The sequence below is a fragment of the Diadema antillarum genome, unplaced genomic scaffold (genome assembly GCF_040938485.1).
Source record: "Diadema antillarum isolate AM-2024a unplaced genomic scaffold, OU_Dant_1.0 scf00000207, whole genome shotgun sequence".
Taxonomy (NCBI): Eukaryota; Metazoa; Echinodermata; class Echinoidea; order Diadematoida; family Diadematidae; genus Diadema; species Diadema antillarum.
In genome coordinates, this window is record NW_027271096.1 from 1426946 (window position 1) to 1442658 (window position 15713).

General features: G+C 38.0%; 1 protein-coding gene across 1 annotated transcript; it reads left to right on the forward strand.

The window, feature by feature from the left end:
• Positions 1–5414: 5414 nt before the first annotated feature.
• On the forward strand, positions 5415–14716 carry LOC139724092 (metalloproteinase inhibitor 3-like). The gene is made up of 4 exons (XM_071635291.1): positions 5415–5841; positions 7529–7822; positions 13361–13488; positions 14530–14716. The coding sequence occupies exons 1-4, from the start codon at positions 5715–5717 to the stop codon at positions 14683–14685; spliced, it is 705 nt and encodes a 234-aa protein (XP_071491392.1). The 5' UTR covers positions 5415–5714; the 3' UTR covers positions 14686–14716.
• Positions 14717–15713: the final 997 nt, after the last annotated feature.

The following is a 15713-nucleotide window of genomic DNA, read 5'->3' on the forward strand; positions in this document are numbered from 1 at the left end:
AAAGTTTCATGTAGCGAAAAAGCCCGTCAGCAAGACTTCTCCTTCTGAGGGAAGAAGAAAAAATTAGGTGGGGTGACAGACTGTTTAATGAATGGGGGACATTGATCCTGAGACAATGTGGACATCAAAACAACTGGTAGATCGGGACTCCAACTTCCTGAAATCTTTCCATGGACATATTTAAAGCTTCTTTGCCACACTTTGTGACATATTGCCACCACAGTACAGCATAATTACCGAGAAGAAAAGTGGAGGTATATTATATCTAAAATAAAACCCTTCCAAAGAAAAAAAATATCTCCCTAACTGCCCTCCAAATAATATACCTTTACAACTATTCAAAACATCAGAAACTCTCAATATTCGCATCTCCTCTTCAATTGCCCTTTAAATCCAGCCCATTACCAGACAAGACATCTGTCATCGGGCTTTGGCCAATAATGATCTTAGCCAATTATTTCTCTTACGAATCTAACCTACTGTCCCCCACCCCTTCCCCCAGTCTTTAATTGCTTACACGTTACAAGTACACAGCTAATGTCTAGAGACAAAGTCAGGTGTATTTGTGGCAACGCCCACTAATTAAACCTTGCCAATATGACTCTTTATAGTTAAAAGATTATTCTTGTCTGGGGCTGCATGTGATCTTATTGATAACAGCAGCAACAACAAAGTATAACTAGGAGAGCATAGCAGCTATTGCATCAATGCTGCCGTTGACAGCAAATGTGTCGCAATGAAACGCAATGACTCTTTGTGTCACCGGAGCATGACTGTATTCCACAAACTTCATGCCTCATGGTGGTAATCACAACATTCACATTGACAAAAACTGCCATCTCATCCAAAGAATCTAGTTAATGAAATCTCCACATTGGACAGTGAACAGCAAGTTGACACATACATCCTACACCATTAAACCCCCTTCTGTATCGAGTGAGTGGTATATACATTGTATTTACCAGTAATAAGGCACAGCTACCCCCCCCCACACACACACACACACCCATCAGTAAGATAATGAGGTAATAATGTCCTGTTATAATGTGTTCTTTCTTAAATCGTCAACGTGAAATCTTTCCTCTATTGTAGTATGGAGTAAAAGAAGTGATTCTATGTTTTTTCCCCAAAGCCAACTGAACATTCATAATGACACTAAATCCAAAGTGATCACCAAATTTACTTTAATGGCCACTGGAAAATATAAAATTACTGTGAAGGGCCAGAAATCTTTTCCAATATTACCAATAATTATATCAAGATAACATATTGTTTAATTCATGCCTGAAATACTTTAGACACAAAAAAATCACTGTCATACCAACAATTTAATGACAAGGTGATTGAAATACCCCCCCCCAAAAAAAAAATAATAATAATAAAACAGGAGAAGAAATAATCAGACCAGCTTCACAAGTGTTTCAAGACATTATGCTTTAAAGGGATAGTACAGTATTGGTGGAGATGAGAATTGGGCTTTTAACTTTTTGCGAGATACCAAGAAAACACTTATGATATAGTACAGAGCATACCATTTTAAGAGGAATTCAAAGTTTATTTGATGAAAATCGGGTTTGGAATGACTGAAATATCCAAAAACAAAGTAAAACAAAGCGATCGTAATAAAGTGTGGGTCCCACACTTTATAGAATCGCTCTTTTTTGGATATCTCAGCCATTTCAAAACCAATTTTCATCAAATAAAAGTTGAATTCCTCATAGAATTACATGCTCTTTCTTATTTCATAAAAGGTTTCTTATTATCTCACCAAAAAATGTTAGAAACCTGAAATTAGGTCTCAACCAAAACTGTACAATCCCTTTAAGTAGATTTTTACCTTTAAGATAACCTATTCAAAAAAATATGCAAGGTATCAAACCTTTTGTCAGAGATATTGGTTTGGTTTTGCTTGGACCTGATTTTTTAATCTCAAAAATTACCCTGTAGTTTTCCACTTCGAAGAAATGTCTCCGGAAAGAATACAAAATATTGTTCTGGAGAAATTATAATAAATAAGACGATAAGAAAAACCCGACTACAGAAAGAGTGGATTGAAAGTGAAAAGAATTTTGGAATCCCTTCCAGAAATTGTATTTGCCCCCAAATAATTGTCACCACAGTGTCTGAGGAAGTCCCCCCCCCCCCCTCCTTTGTCATGGTATCTTCACCCACCCTTCTTCTTGACACCCTCCAAGATGCGGCAGACAGAGACAAGGTGTCACGTAGGCTGCAGAGGGAAGCCCCAATGACGTGATGCCCCCCCCCCCCCAAAAAAAAAATACACCTGTACCACGTATGGGTGCGCTATCAACTCACTTCTGGCTCAGAATTACGGTTTCCAATCAACTTACAGGGAGTTTTGGGCAGTTGATAACTGCAAAGTTGTTTTGATTATGGGGTTAGAGACACATTTCTATAAGGTTTTTCACTAAACCATTATGTTTGAATAAATTCCATATAATCAAAGTTTATTCAGATTATATACAATATGCCCTGAGCTATAGCTTTCACATTCTTTAGAATTCCAAACAAAGTGCAATAAATCCATTCAAAAACTTAAGATTTTGAAAAATCTCTTTTAAAATTCCATCTTGATTCAATACCAATTTTCTGACTTTGTTTTTTCGATCATGAAGTATATGATATGATACAAGCTATGATATTGTGTGCTATCATAACTCATTTATGGCTATATGATTAACAGATATATATAAGTCATACATATATATTTGCTCAAGGTCTCCTTGGCTTTTCTCAAGTCCTCTATTTATTTCACATTAATTCTAAACAAAGGCTGAATTTGTTCATCAGCTTATTAGAAAAATGATGATGAAGAATTGGTACACATTCTATTTGTTGGCTACTTTTTGTTTTATTTGAGATGGAATTAATAAATGAAGTAAAATGAAAATTATGAAATGAAAAGAGGGATACCTGATCCCCTGTACGAACAACGGCATGTAAACTTCAAAGCCCATTTTCTTTGAAACTGTCCTTACATGGTGGTCGGCATGCACACCAATTCTGTGGTAGTTTCCGAGAAGAAGTGTGGTGTATGGGGAGTTTAGCAGTCATTGCTATCAAGATATTTCAAACTTTCTCACATTTAACTGGGGATGGTTCAAGCATATTGATATATTTGTATAGACATAGCTACCTGTGCATACCACAATGTATTTATAAATATTGGTCAGACAAATGATAAACAGTCCATAACTTTGCCCTACAGCTTCCTGGAAGAATATTAATTCCACCACAGCATTCCATATTCTGACCTTTCAACGCAATTAGATAACAATGAGATAACGTAAGTAGATGAAGGACAATGGCATACATAGTATATATATGATTCTCAGTAGGTGGGGTCAGACTGGCAAAATATCCAGAGAAGTCTAATACCCCTTTCATATTGGCATCCTCGGATGTCACGCTAGACTCAAGTCTGGGATGAACACGGCGTGACTGGCCTCCCAAATCCTTATGTAAACAAGAGGTACAGCTCGTAATACCCTTTCATATTGATCTCGAACACGGCACGAACTCAGCACACATTTCCATAGCAGCCCGCTCGGGACACGGTCCCGTGATTACTTGCGGCCAGCTTCCCGTGCTTTTTTCATGAAAGCAACAGTCTGGCAGTCCACCAAAATGCCGAATCCACGAATTTTTCCAAATGCATTACAACAATACATGCATTTTACAGCTGACATCAATCAGTACAGTGTATGTATAGCCACTGATGGCAGTCGTCAGTAATCATGTGAATTACTAGTGCAGACTAACCCAATTCTCAGCAGGCGCACATAATCACCTTGCAATTTCACACATGAAATGAGTGTAAAAATTGTTTAGACATAAATAAAACATAAACTATGTTATTTTGTAGTCAGCACATACTTTATTTTTTTTTTTATTATTCAATCATTTGTTGTTCTTACAAATTTGATATCTCTGCATGTCGGCAAACAATTTGCCATGGCATAATACGATAAATAAATGATCATTGTACGTTGACAAGGCACACACATGTAACTGTATACATCCTCGTGCGCGCTCACAGTTGTGTTTATCTGAGATTTCCGGTTCTGGTTGTATGCCGTGTCATATTGGCAGCGTCTCGCACGAACTTCACGCCATGTTCATCCACTGTTCGTGCTGTGTTCACGCCGAGTCGAGCTTTCATATTGACAGTGGTCTGGGATGAACACGGCACGACCTCCGGAGGATGTGCCGTGTTTTTGGCCAATATGAAAGGGGTATAAGATTGCGAAGTCTTGATGATCTTAATGGCAAAAAATCGAGAAGTTTGGTGGAGTGGCACAGGGGGAAATATCCCTAGTTGGAGTGGGAAGTTTCGCGAGAAGTTTTGCGGGAACTTTGCGATCACACTGGCAAAACTTCAAGATCTGAAAGATCGTGATCTTTAACTTCTCGATCTTGCCAGTGTGACCACCGCTTATCTAATTCTTATAGAAACAATTTTGCTTTACTTGTCTTTGCCTGGCTTCTCCTCCCCCTCTGCAGGAACGTCACTGCATTTCACTGAAATACAACATTATTTTCTCTCCTGTTGAAATATTTGTTTTTACAAGTCATTCCATTGAAACACAGAACATGCCCACTTTAGAGCTATCATTTCTTGTCAAATATTTCATATTACTCTGAAAGGTTTTAGTATCAATTTTGTTTCTCATAAAGTAGTTAAGTAGTTGTCATAAAGTGTTTTTTTTTCCTACTACAGCTTCCAGCAATGGAGACCAACTCCTCCGATGCTGCATTCCAAAACATTACAGTATTATTTAAAGAGCGGACTCCCTGCATACTTCCATGACATCATCATCCATTTTTAGCAGCTGCAAATGTAATTCAATAACTTCACAAACTTTTTTGGTCTGCTGGAATATATAAAACAGCAACAAAACAAAAAAACAATTACAAGTAAACTTTCTTCCTACCCCCTCCCTAAGGTCTTCGCACATGGGAGAGAAGAGGGATGGAAATATGGGTGACGTAGGACGAGGGATGGGGCAGAATAAACATGTTGGTATTACTGGATCAAAACAGCGTGCCACTTGCAACAAGAGAGAGAAATATATACAGACAGAGAGGGAGAGAGGGTGAGAGAGCTAGATTTGAGTAAACAGGGCATTTCCCATTGAGAGAAACCTGCTGGTTGTGATGTCACAGACGCAATTGCCGGTAGGGGACCTGTGATGTCATAGCTTCCTGCCAGCGTCAGTCGGCCAATCACGCGCCTTGTTGGGGAATGTGTTGTGACAGGGAAATAGGTGAGAGTTGTAAGAGAAAGGACTGACGAAAGAAAGGAGAGAGAGAGCAACAAAAAAAAGTGGTGGTAGCATGCTCCACCGGCAGCCCAATATGTGACCGCTCTGATCAGATCTGGTATAAATTGATTGGGCTGAACATGGAAGTCAGCATAACTTTGCAGGCAAGGCTTTGAGAAGGTGCTGGTATTCCCATTTATCTCCCTGTCAGTAGTATACGTGGAAAACAGAGGCAAACTTTGAAGGCTTCGCGTGAACGAAAATTCTGCATCGAAAACTTTTGCCTGCACTTTTGCCTGCACTATCCTCTAGAGCAGTTACCAAATCTTCAGCTGGAGATTTTTGAGACCAGGAAAACCAAATAGTATTCAAAACAGCAGCCGCAGACTTTCGTTTGAGGAAGAGACTTGCCCAATCACCATAGCAACCATGCAACACAGAAGCATCTTCACAATCTTCATCTGGGGGCTAATTGCCCTCATTGTGAGTAGGACCGCTGAGGCCTGCTCCTGCATGAGACAGCAGTATCAGACCCTCTTCTGCAGAGCTGATGTGGGTAAGTAGAAATTAACACCACTTTCACTCTCTTGCTTTTTTCCCCTCTTTTCTCTTTGGGTCAAAACCTCTGTTAGGCAAAATTAAAGGCATAATTTACCATTTGCAGATTAATTAAAAAAAAAAACCAGCATTAGAGCTTTGAAATAGCTATAAAATACGAGTTAGGGATAGAAACAACTACTGTAAAAAAATTGAATCAGTACAGTCAATGTTAAGTATTGTTAAATATACAAAATGTGAACAATAGTTACAATGTATAATAAAAATGTTTCCAGACTAAACCGTCTACAGTTACGGTTTATTGAGAAAAATACTGATATCTCCTTATATTTTAGGCTTTATTGCAAAAATGTTATATGGAAAGATGTTTTGTGGTACAACAGACCTATGCATATGCATTAAATGGAATATCTTGAACATTGTTTAAATCACTGCTCCCAAAGGTAAACAGGACCTTTAAAGTAACCATTGACTGTTAAAAGGAAGTAGAGAAAGTGAATTGGTATGGAAAAAAATATACATCTAAATCTTTGAAGCCATCTGGAGTACCAATCCTTTCAGGATTTTTTGCTGTTGTTGAACTACTTCAATCCTTCTCTACACTGGCTGCCACAATTACACTTTGGAAACATGCATTGCATATGCCATATATTTTGCAGTGATTTTTGTTTCACTGATTTCATGATTCAGCTTATATGAACATTTGTGAAATTAACATCATGTCAAAATATTGCCTCTCTACACAAATAGTACACACTCGTATCACCAGTGCAATGCATACTGTCTCTAAGATGGAAAATTGACTTCTTGCAAAGGGATATGATACTTATTTCTCATAATGTCCAGGTGGCAATTAATCTTGAATTCAACCACTCCATGAAGCATTTGCCCATAATTTGTCAATGGCAATTATACATGTAGCATGCTGGCATCTTATTTCACTAAATTTCAAATTCTTATGTCTGATAGGATAGCAGGATTTCAAAAACGTGTGATGGGACTGTATTGCTGGACTTTATGATATAAGTAGATTTATGATGAATTGCGTAGATGTCCCTGAAATGAAATTAGAACAAAAATAAAATTCCATTTCATTTTACACAATGCTGGATTAAAATTGGAATATAGCTTCTTGTATAGCAGCTCCACATCAAGCTGTGAGAAAATATTGGGGAATAGGTGATACAGTGGTAAAATCTCAGTCCTCTTTTAACTTTCTCCATCTCATTCTCCTGGTATCATTTTTCTCCTCAATAATAAATGTGTATATTCTTCATCCTTTTCTTCTCCCTCTTACAATTCTATTTTCATATTCCTCCAACTCATCCTTTTCTCACTCGCATTTTGTTCTTCTGTTTTCTCATCCTTCCATCTTTTCTACTCTCTTCTCAATGCCCTCTTACTCCTCCACCTCCACCTAACCTCTGCATCCTTCATCTTATCTACATCACTGCCCTGCCTCTCTCTTCATCTTCCTCCTCTTCCTCCTCCCACCATTTTTCCTCTCTCCCCATTGTCCTTTTATTCCTACACCCCACCGCTGGATCCTTCATCTTTACCATTATCACTGCCTGTCTCTCTCTTCATCTTCTTTCTTTCTGTTCCTCCTCCTCATCATCATCCTCTTCCTCCTCCTCCTCCACCACCACCACCTCCTTCTCTTCCTCCTCCTCCTCCTCTACCAGTTGTAAAAGGAACAATCAACAGTAAAAGCTACATCTACGCCGAGCCAGCCATCACCAACAACGACATCTTCAGCTCCTATTCCTCCTCCGCGGCAGGAGATTCTTTCTACCAGCCTCTGCCTGTGATACAGCCTCGGTACCCGCTGTACGTCACCTTCAACATGACGCTCCGCGAAATCTTCAAGGGGAAGGAGGAGCTTGTCGACCTGACGACAGTTACCGTGTCGACCGCAGCCAGTGGGGCTATGTGTGGAATACCTCATCTTGATGAAGAGGAAACATATCTTATCACTGGTGAGTCAATGAAAAAAAAATACATCAACAAGTACCCTCCAACCATGCCAACCATTTTGAGTACCACTGACATTGTGTGCCACAGTGTCATTGGCATTTACAATGCAGGGTTATTAAAAGTTACTGTAACAGATCGTTACTTTTGTTTTCCTAAGAATAGGGAATCACTGATTGAAAAAAAAACAACAATCAAAAAACCCAACATGATCCCAGAATCACCTTGAAATGTTACTCCTCTCCTTCAAAATGTTGCGTATGTAAAATTCAACTCCCAGAAATGCAGATAATGAGGAACTATCAGGTGATTCCAGTCATGTGATACCTATCCTGACAGTATGAGATGCCCCAATGACTTTTAAATTGCTGGCATACAAGAATAATATCAAGAAGCCAGTGTGTGTGAATTAATGCCACTTTTACGCCTGGCTACTGGTACCCGTAGCTGATAATTCACCCCACACGATGGTTGACGCACATGCGAAACTTTGCGTGTCGCCTCGCTGGAGATCGAAAGAGCAGGGACGTCTCTGCAGTGGTTAAGAAATAGCTCATGCATATGGCATGTGGTATTGTATGTCTCTCCTTATTACTTGCGTGGGATATGGCTTTTGCCCCCCCCCCCCCCCCCAAAAAAAAAAAAAAAAAAAAGAAGCCTGACCATGGCCAGAGAGTCAAGCATGTAATCATCAGAAATGTCAGACGTATCTCAAACATTTTCTTTCCTTGTTCTTGATTAGTTACCAATATATCAAGTAACATCCAAATATGTAAGATAATATACAAGCATTGCAAGTGGAAAGACCATTACTTACACTATGAACTAAAAAAAAGAATTAAAAAAGGAAAATAAACAGAACAATATTTGCATTTATCAAGAGTGAGCTAAGGTCAAATTTGCATAAATTGATTGTGAGCAGGATGGTTTTGAAATAAAAAAAAAGAAAAAGGTTCAATCCCATGAATTGAATAGAAAATATCAAAACCTAGCCACAGTAGACATTGGACCAGCATAGCCAGGTACCCATTCAAGCCTGTCAAGTACGAGCAGATTTTCCTGTAGCTTGCACTTCCCATAGAGACCTGCCCCAGTACATGCATGCTTGGGACTACTCTTCAAGTGGTTAACCCCCGTGTATAGAGAGGGACATCATGAATAAAGCATCTTTGTCCAATCCAAGGAGGTATGCACTAATGGCAGGACTTGAACTTGGAACGACTGTGTCAAAGCCAATAGTTAAGATATTATCCACTCTGCTACGCTGCACCCACAGGAGTGTTTTTAACAAAGAATAGGACCCCGTTTACAGTGAAGGGCCGGGCTCGGCCGCAGCCAAGCCGCAGCCGAGCCCGGCCTCAATTGCGTGGCCGAGCCTCGCAATTTTGTCCATTTACACTGCTGGGCTTGACCGCACTTTTAATACAAACCTTTCAATATTTTGTTGTAGTGTCGTAGTGACGCAATTTGGTATAGTCTGGTTTTCATACCCTTTGCCAACTGAATTCCGTGGCGACGAAGTCGCCGTTCGACGAAGTGGCTGTTCGGCCAAAGGCCTTTGCCGAAGGAGAAATCCTTTGCAGGACAAAACCACCTTAAACTATAGCTTTCAACGTTGAGGGGGTTAATATTCTGAATAGCGAAATAATACGGGCAGAGGGTTTGGAAGCCAGACTAAAATTGGCCGCATATTTGGCCCAGTTTGCGTTTACACCGAGAAAAGGCCAGGCTCGGCCGTGGCCGAGCCAAAATGAGCGAGGCCAAATGCGAGGCCAATTTTGGCCCCGCATTTGGCCTTTTGCGTGTTTACACTGAAGCAGGGCTGGGCCGAGCCGAGGCCGAGCCTCGCACTGTAAACGGGGTATATGTCTAGGATTGTGAGTGGGCTGCAATGTAATTAGTGACAACTCTGGAATTGCATTGGATAGGAATTTCTGAAACTAATGCCCATGTTTATTTCTACTCTGATTGGCATTTAATGAGACGGGTCTGACTTGCTTGGTATGAAGCTGTTAAATGAACAATTGCCCACTCACATTATTGCAACCCTACAGAATGAATGTTGTGGGAAGTCCTTGATTGCTCTAAGTCAATTTCTTTAAAGATTAGATTTCAGCATGACGAAGGCCAGATGCAAATCTAAAAAGCAATTTGATTTGAAATCACCACACTTAAATGAAATGAAATACCTTGCAATTAGTAGCTAATGTACAACTGTAAGATGAATAATTGGTAAATTTTTATTCATTAAACCTTTAATTCAACTTAGCTTTGATCCTTAATGACAACTGAGATGGAGCAATGTACAAAATGTGAAACTACATTGTAGTTTACTGTGTGCGGTATAATGATTTCTTTAGGATGAAAGAAATGTTTAAGTTCAAGCTATCTTATGGCTCTCCAGTCAAGATGCATGCAAGGGAATCCACCAGAGCTTAGGACAGCCTGTACTCAATACTTTTGAGGAATGAACCCATTGACTACAGGAATACCATTGGCCCTCACGAAATATATGATATGGGGTTTTACAATCTAATGGAGAAAAGGTTAGGCTGGGACATCAGTTGGTGCTCAAGTTCAGTTCTGCACTGAAGCAAATAACATACTTCTGTTGCAGATTTTTTGTTTTTTAAACCCTTCTGCATATTCACTATTAGTAATATGACACACACACAAAGTAGTTATGAAAATCAGGAGGAAGAGTGTTTTAGATGAGTGCTCAACTGTCACAGCAAAGTTAAGAAAAGAAGAAAGAAATACAAAGAAGATTTAAGAAAATAAGATATTGTAATAAGCACTTTAATACAATATGATAATTACATTTGTATAGTGTTCTTACTAACTACAAGTTGTTTAACTGCCCCTTACATCATATCTTAGCAGCTCATATTTAGATATACTCTACTGCACTGCAAATGATATAAAAAAACTCACATCTAATTAATATTTCTTTAAATGAATAATCAATATCACATAAATAAATAGAATTCATAAGACATTAAAAAATGATGGTAACATTGCACAGACACATATGGTAGGCTGTTGATCAAAAAAAAAAAACAATATTTAATAGAATCCTCTCCTTCCGCCTCCCCCCCCCCCCCCCCCTCCCATCTTTCTTTCATTTTTTTTTTTCACTTGCAAAATATTCTATTTCACTTGGCTGGAAGGTAAACCACAAAGACAGCATGCTTCACATCAAATTACCACCTTGAAAAAAAAAATCAATCAGGATCCTACTGAACCTAAAACACAAGAAGATGATTGCATGACCAGGATGAGTTATTAATGACTTTTTATTCTCTCTCGCTTTTTTTTTCCTTCTCACTCGTGTCTGAAATATTGCCCTCTTGCAACCTGTTTTCTGTGAAGGGATGGGGGGGATAGAGGGCATAGACCGTGGGACATCAATATTGATACCTCAATGAAACTGTCAAGACCAATATACTTTCCCTTTGGGACAGTACGAATAGAGGGGGTGGCAATGCACAGTGAACTCCACAAGGTCACCTTACCCATCCCATCAATAATTCTGTTTCTCTGTAATCATTTTAACCCATTGCGGACTGGACTGATTTTGCTATAACATGCATTTCCCATAGACACCTGCCTCAGAAAGCAAGGCAAAAAGAAATTTGGAATTAGTGGATACTGAAGATTTTAAACAAAATGAATTACCCAACTGTTTATTAAGTGAACAAAAAGAAGAGAAAAAAAAATGAAAAGTACACATAATGGGATAAAAAAAAAATGTCATGCATTTTGTAATATATTTGTATTCATTTTATTTTCAATTCTTTATTGCATACGTCATGTTTAGCTGATACTATGTTTTGGCTTTTTATTTGAGATGATTACAACTGTACCATTCTGCTGATGATGTCAATGGTTACTCCTGGCTGAGTGCCCAGTTGCAGTTCATTAGTCAGAAGATTAATTATACCAAATGTTCGTTACTCCAAAAATGAGATAAGGTTCATAATTTCTAACTTGCTGTTGTTGATTGTTTTTTTTTGACACACCATGGTTTCATATTTGGATACCAAAACCTCATTTCATTTTTGCATTAAGGAACAATTAGAAAAATGAACCTTATTTCATTTTTGGATTCATGAACCATTGGAAAAATGAACCTTATTTCATTTTTGGACTAAGGAACATTCAGAATAACAAACCTTTGGAATAATGCCACAAATGTTTGGATTAACAAACCCTATTTCATTTTTGGATCAACAAACATGTAGATATGATGCAATATTTGGTACCCTGGGGTACCAAATGAAAATTCGCCATTTTGTTGAATTAATTTTTTTTTTTTTCAGTGCTGTACCCTGGCTTACCAAAAAATGTGTCAAAATATTTTTTAGTATTATTTTAGTATTATCATGCACAAAAATGTTTTCTTATTTGTGATTATGCACAATTAATGCATGCAACTGATAATTATTTTCTGCTCTGAACCTTTTTCTTTCGCATTTCATCCCTTATTATCGACCATTCACGCACGCGTAGAAGATTATAGAGATGGCAGCCCCCATGATCAAATTTTGAAGAAATACAGTTGATTTTGAAGTGAATTTTCTGGGCTTTCGGTGATTTTCTTTTTTTTCTGAAAATAAAAGTTACGGTAGATGATGTTTACAAAATGGTGTGGTGCTAGAAATTACTTCCAAAAACACCTATGGTGCTAGTTCATTGCGACGACTTTGCCGTATCCGAATTCGGAATCGGTGTATCTGAATTCGGATATGCATTATAAATAATGGGCATGAGATGGCGCTATACAACGCGGTACCCCGGTGTACGGTGTGTCGAATCATATGGGGATTTGTGTGTTCTGGAATAATGCACTATATTTCATTTCCACGTTAACAAACCTTCCCAAAAATGAACATCACCTGAGTGCAATGTACACATAAAGGGGTTTCACCTACATGTACATGAATCAGTTTCATCTATTTGTATGTTCATCTACAGGATGCAAAAGTCAGAAATAATGTACAATATGCATTAGCTTGGTGCAGTATACCATAGAGTACATGCATTATTTGACCCATAACCATATAAGGCCTGCTGATATTGTCCAGCACTGATATTCTAATTTTGATACTTTCAGGAATCCCAACTCTCCAGAGCAAATAATATACATTTGGAAAGCCATAATCTATTGAAAGATGTATTACATGTAATTTAAATCACCTTAGTATTATGCTTCATTAAAACCTGTCAAGGTTTGAATTTAAAAAAAAAAATTGCTTTAATTATTTTGGCAGGTGCTTTAAATATCAGTGGATTTTTTTTTCTCACAAATCTCAGTACATATATATATATATATATATATATATATATGTATATATATATATATTGTTCAAAAAGATGGCCCTACTTTGATATGTTCGTTAGCACAGTTTGAAACTCTTTCAGTGGATAGGGTTCACACATACAATGTGCAATGTGCAGCATGCATCGTTAAATCTAATGCGATGATAATTTCATTCAAGGTTTTGTTTTTGTATGATTATTATTATTATTTCCTTATGCAGGCTTCGTCTGGGATGGTGAAATCAACATTGGTCTGTGCAGCAGCTGGGTGGAGCCCTTCAAGTCACTCACTGCCTTTCAAAAGAGGGGACTGAGAAAACTTTATAAAACTACCTGTGATGACTGCAAGGTAAATTCAATCGTTTCAGCATCAGCCTACGTTATACACACTCCATGATATTGCACTGAGCATATTGCACATGAGAAAGACACACAAATCATTGAACATGTTCTGATATGAACGTTTTTTTAGTCAATATCATTTTTATTTTCAGAAATTAAATTATGAGAAGATAAATCAAATGAAAGCTGAAGATGGCCTGGAGATAAACACAGACTTTTTTTTTTTGTGCTGGGACAATTTTTTACTTCACAGTATAATATCACAGGGGGTATTTCTGTACAAATTCTGAAAAAAAAAGTGCATTACACATGTATGTTATCTTCGCTTTATTTTTTCAGAATGTTCGTGAAAATGTTTGCACTGGCAAAATAGTCCACATCGATTTTACAGTGATTTAATTGTTTGTCAGTAATCGTATATTGAAAAGAATCCTTATCTGACATTTAAGAATCAAAGTGTATCAATTAAGAACGTATCCCTTAAAAGTCACATGAATATAACTGGTCCACTACATACACTGACAGGATGCATGTGTGTACACACACATGTTAGTAATTATTATGTATGATGTCTATATCACAAAGGAACAGACTTCTGACATAAAAAAAGAATGAGGTTACTCCTAGCATACAATGTATCTGATTCAAAAGCAATAATTGGAAACGTAGGTCTACTGATTAGAAAACTCTCCATCTTCTCATGTGATACTGTAATGGTACAAAATTATTAAATTGTTCTGGGTGCATGGAAGTCAATATGGATAAATCATGTCTTTGATATTATGATAGGCAATCATCATGCACGACACAATAATCACATTATTCTAATAGCATGGCAGACAGAAAGCTGTGAAAGAAAGTAATTCAGCTTTTAAAAAAGAGAATAGAAGGACATTACTTCCAATGAAGCATTTTAGTTCTGTTCTTGTTCTTGTTGTTTGTTTGCTTTGTAAAAAGTTTTCTGCTGGAAAAAAAAAGAATATTAGTAAGCAAAATGTGGCAATACAGTGGTAACTAATATCCCGTATTTTCCCCATTTCATCAATAGGTCTGTACGCCATTTGATATGAACCAAGAGTGCACGCAACACGTGGGCTGCTGGGCAACTGAATCATCGTCTTGCTTCATGAGAAATGCTATCTGTATGCGATCCTCCAAAGGGAAATGCTCCTGGAAAAAGAGCAAATACATAGCTCAGTGCTGAAAGAAAGAAAGAAAGAAGATGTATTTTGGGGATATTCTTTCTCTCTTTCCCCCTCCCATCCAATCATTTTTTTCCCCCCTTCATTTATTGTGTTGTAATAATTGCAGCGTGGATAGTTGCTTCTTGGAAGACCTCACACGTTATGTATACTTTATATCAAGGGGCCAACAAAACTGACTTGTAATAGCCCCTGGGGGCCCACAAATTTATGATTACACTTGGAAAGAGCAGCTTTTATTTTGAGGATTTACAATATTTGGTGTAAGTGTTGAGGTCAGTACTATAAGGATAATGGCTGAGAGTTGATATCTCTCTGTAAGACAGTATTTCAACTCAGTTAGGCACTGGTGGTGGAGATTTTCCTAATGCTGATGTTTTCATGGGTAAATGCCCAAGTCATATCTTGACTCTGCTTTCGGAGGAGCCATATTGCAGAAAACACTATAAGGAGTTGCATGTCAACATTTCCTATTGAGAATGTTGCTTTACTAGTTTGAATTTGATCAAAAATTGCTGGCTACAAAAACATGCAGTAATTTGTTTAAGAATCAAATCAGGTAAAAGGATGATACACTTCTATTTCATACCAGAAAAAAAAGTAGTATACTGTGATCGTCAAAAGAGCTCTTGCGTGAATTGTCAATGGCATTTAAGACATCTAATGCTGAATAACTTGACAATTTCAAGGGCATTAGAGGGTCATCACTGGAAAGGACAGCCAAGGAGTGCCTATAAATATCTGTTTAGTGCTTTTTCTTGCACGTAATTATGATAGGGATGACAGATGGCCATTATTAGAGCTCATGTTGCGTCCCCGATCCCCCCAACCACCGAGGCTTGCCACTGAGCTACTACGGTAACTATAAAAGATCAGAATGACGATCTGTTACAGTCCGTGGCGCATGTCTCCTAATGCTTTATTTGAGGGCGAGGTTATCTTGGGGATGGAGGGAGTATTTCATTAACATGCAGCTTAACAACACGGCCATACTCAAGGGAGCACTTTTTAAAGGGGCAGTCATGCATCG

Coding starts and splice junctions, on each gene's coding strand:
- LOC139724092 (XM_071635291.1), top strand. CDS start 5,715: ATGCAACACAGAAGCATCTTCACAATCTTCATCTGGGGGCTAATTGCC. Junction 5,842..7,528: donor CTTCTGCAGAGCTGATGTGG/GTAAGTAGAAAT, acceptor CTCCTCTACCAG/TTGTAAAAGGAACAATCAAC. Junction 13,489..14,529: donor CTACCTGTGATGACTGCAAG/GTAAATTCAATC, acceptor TTTCATCAATAG/GTCTGTACGCCATTTGATAT.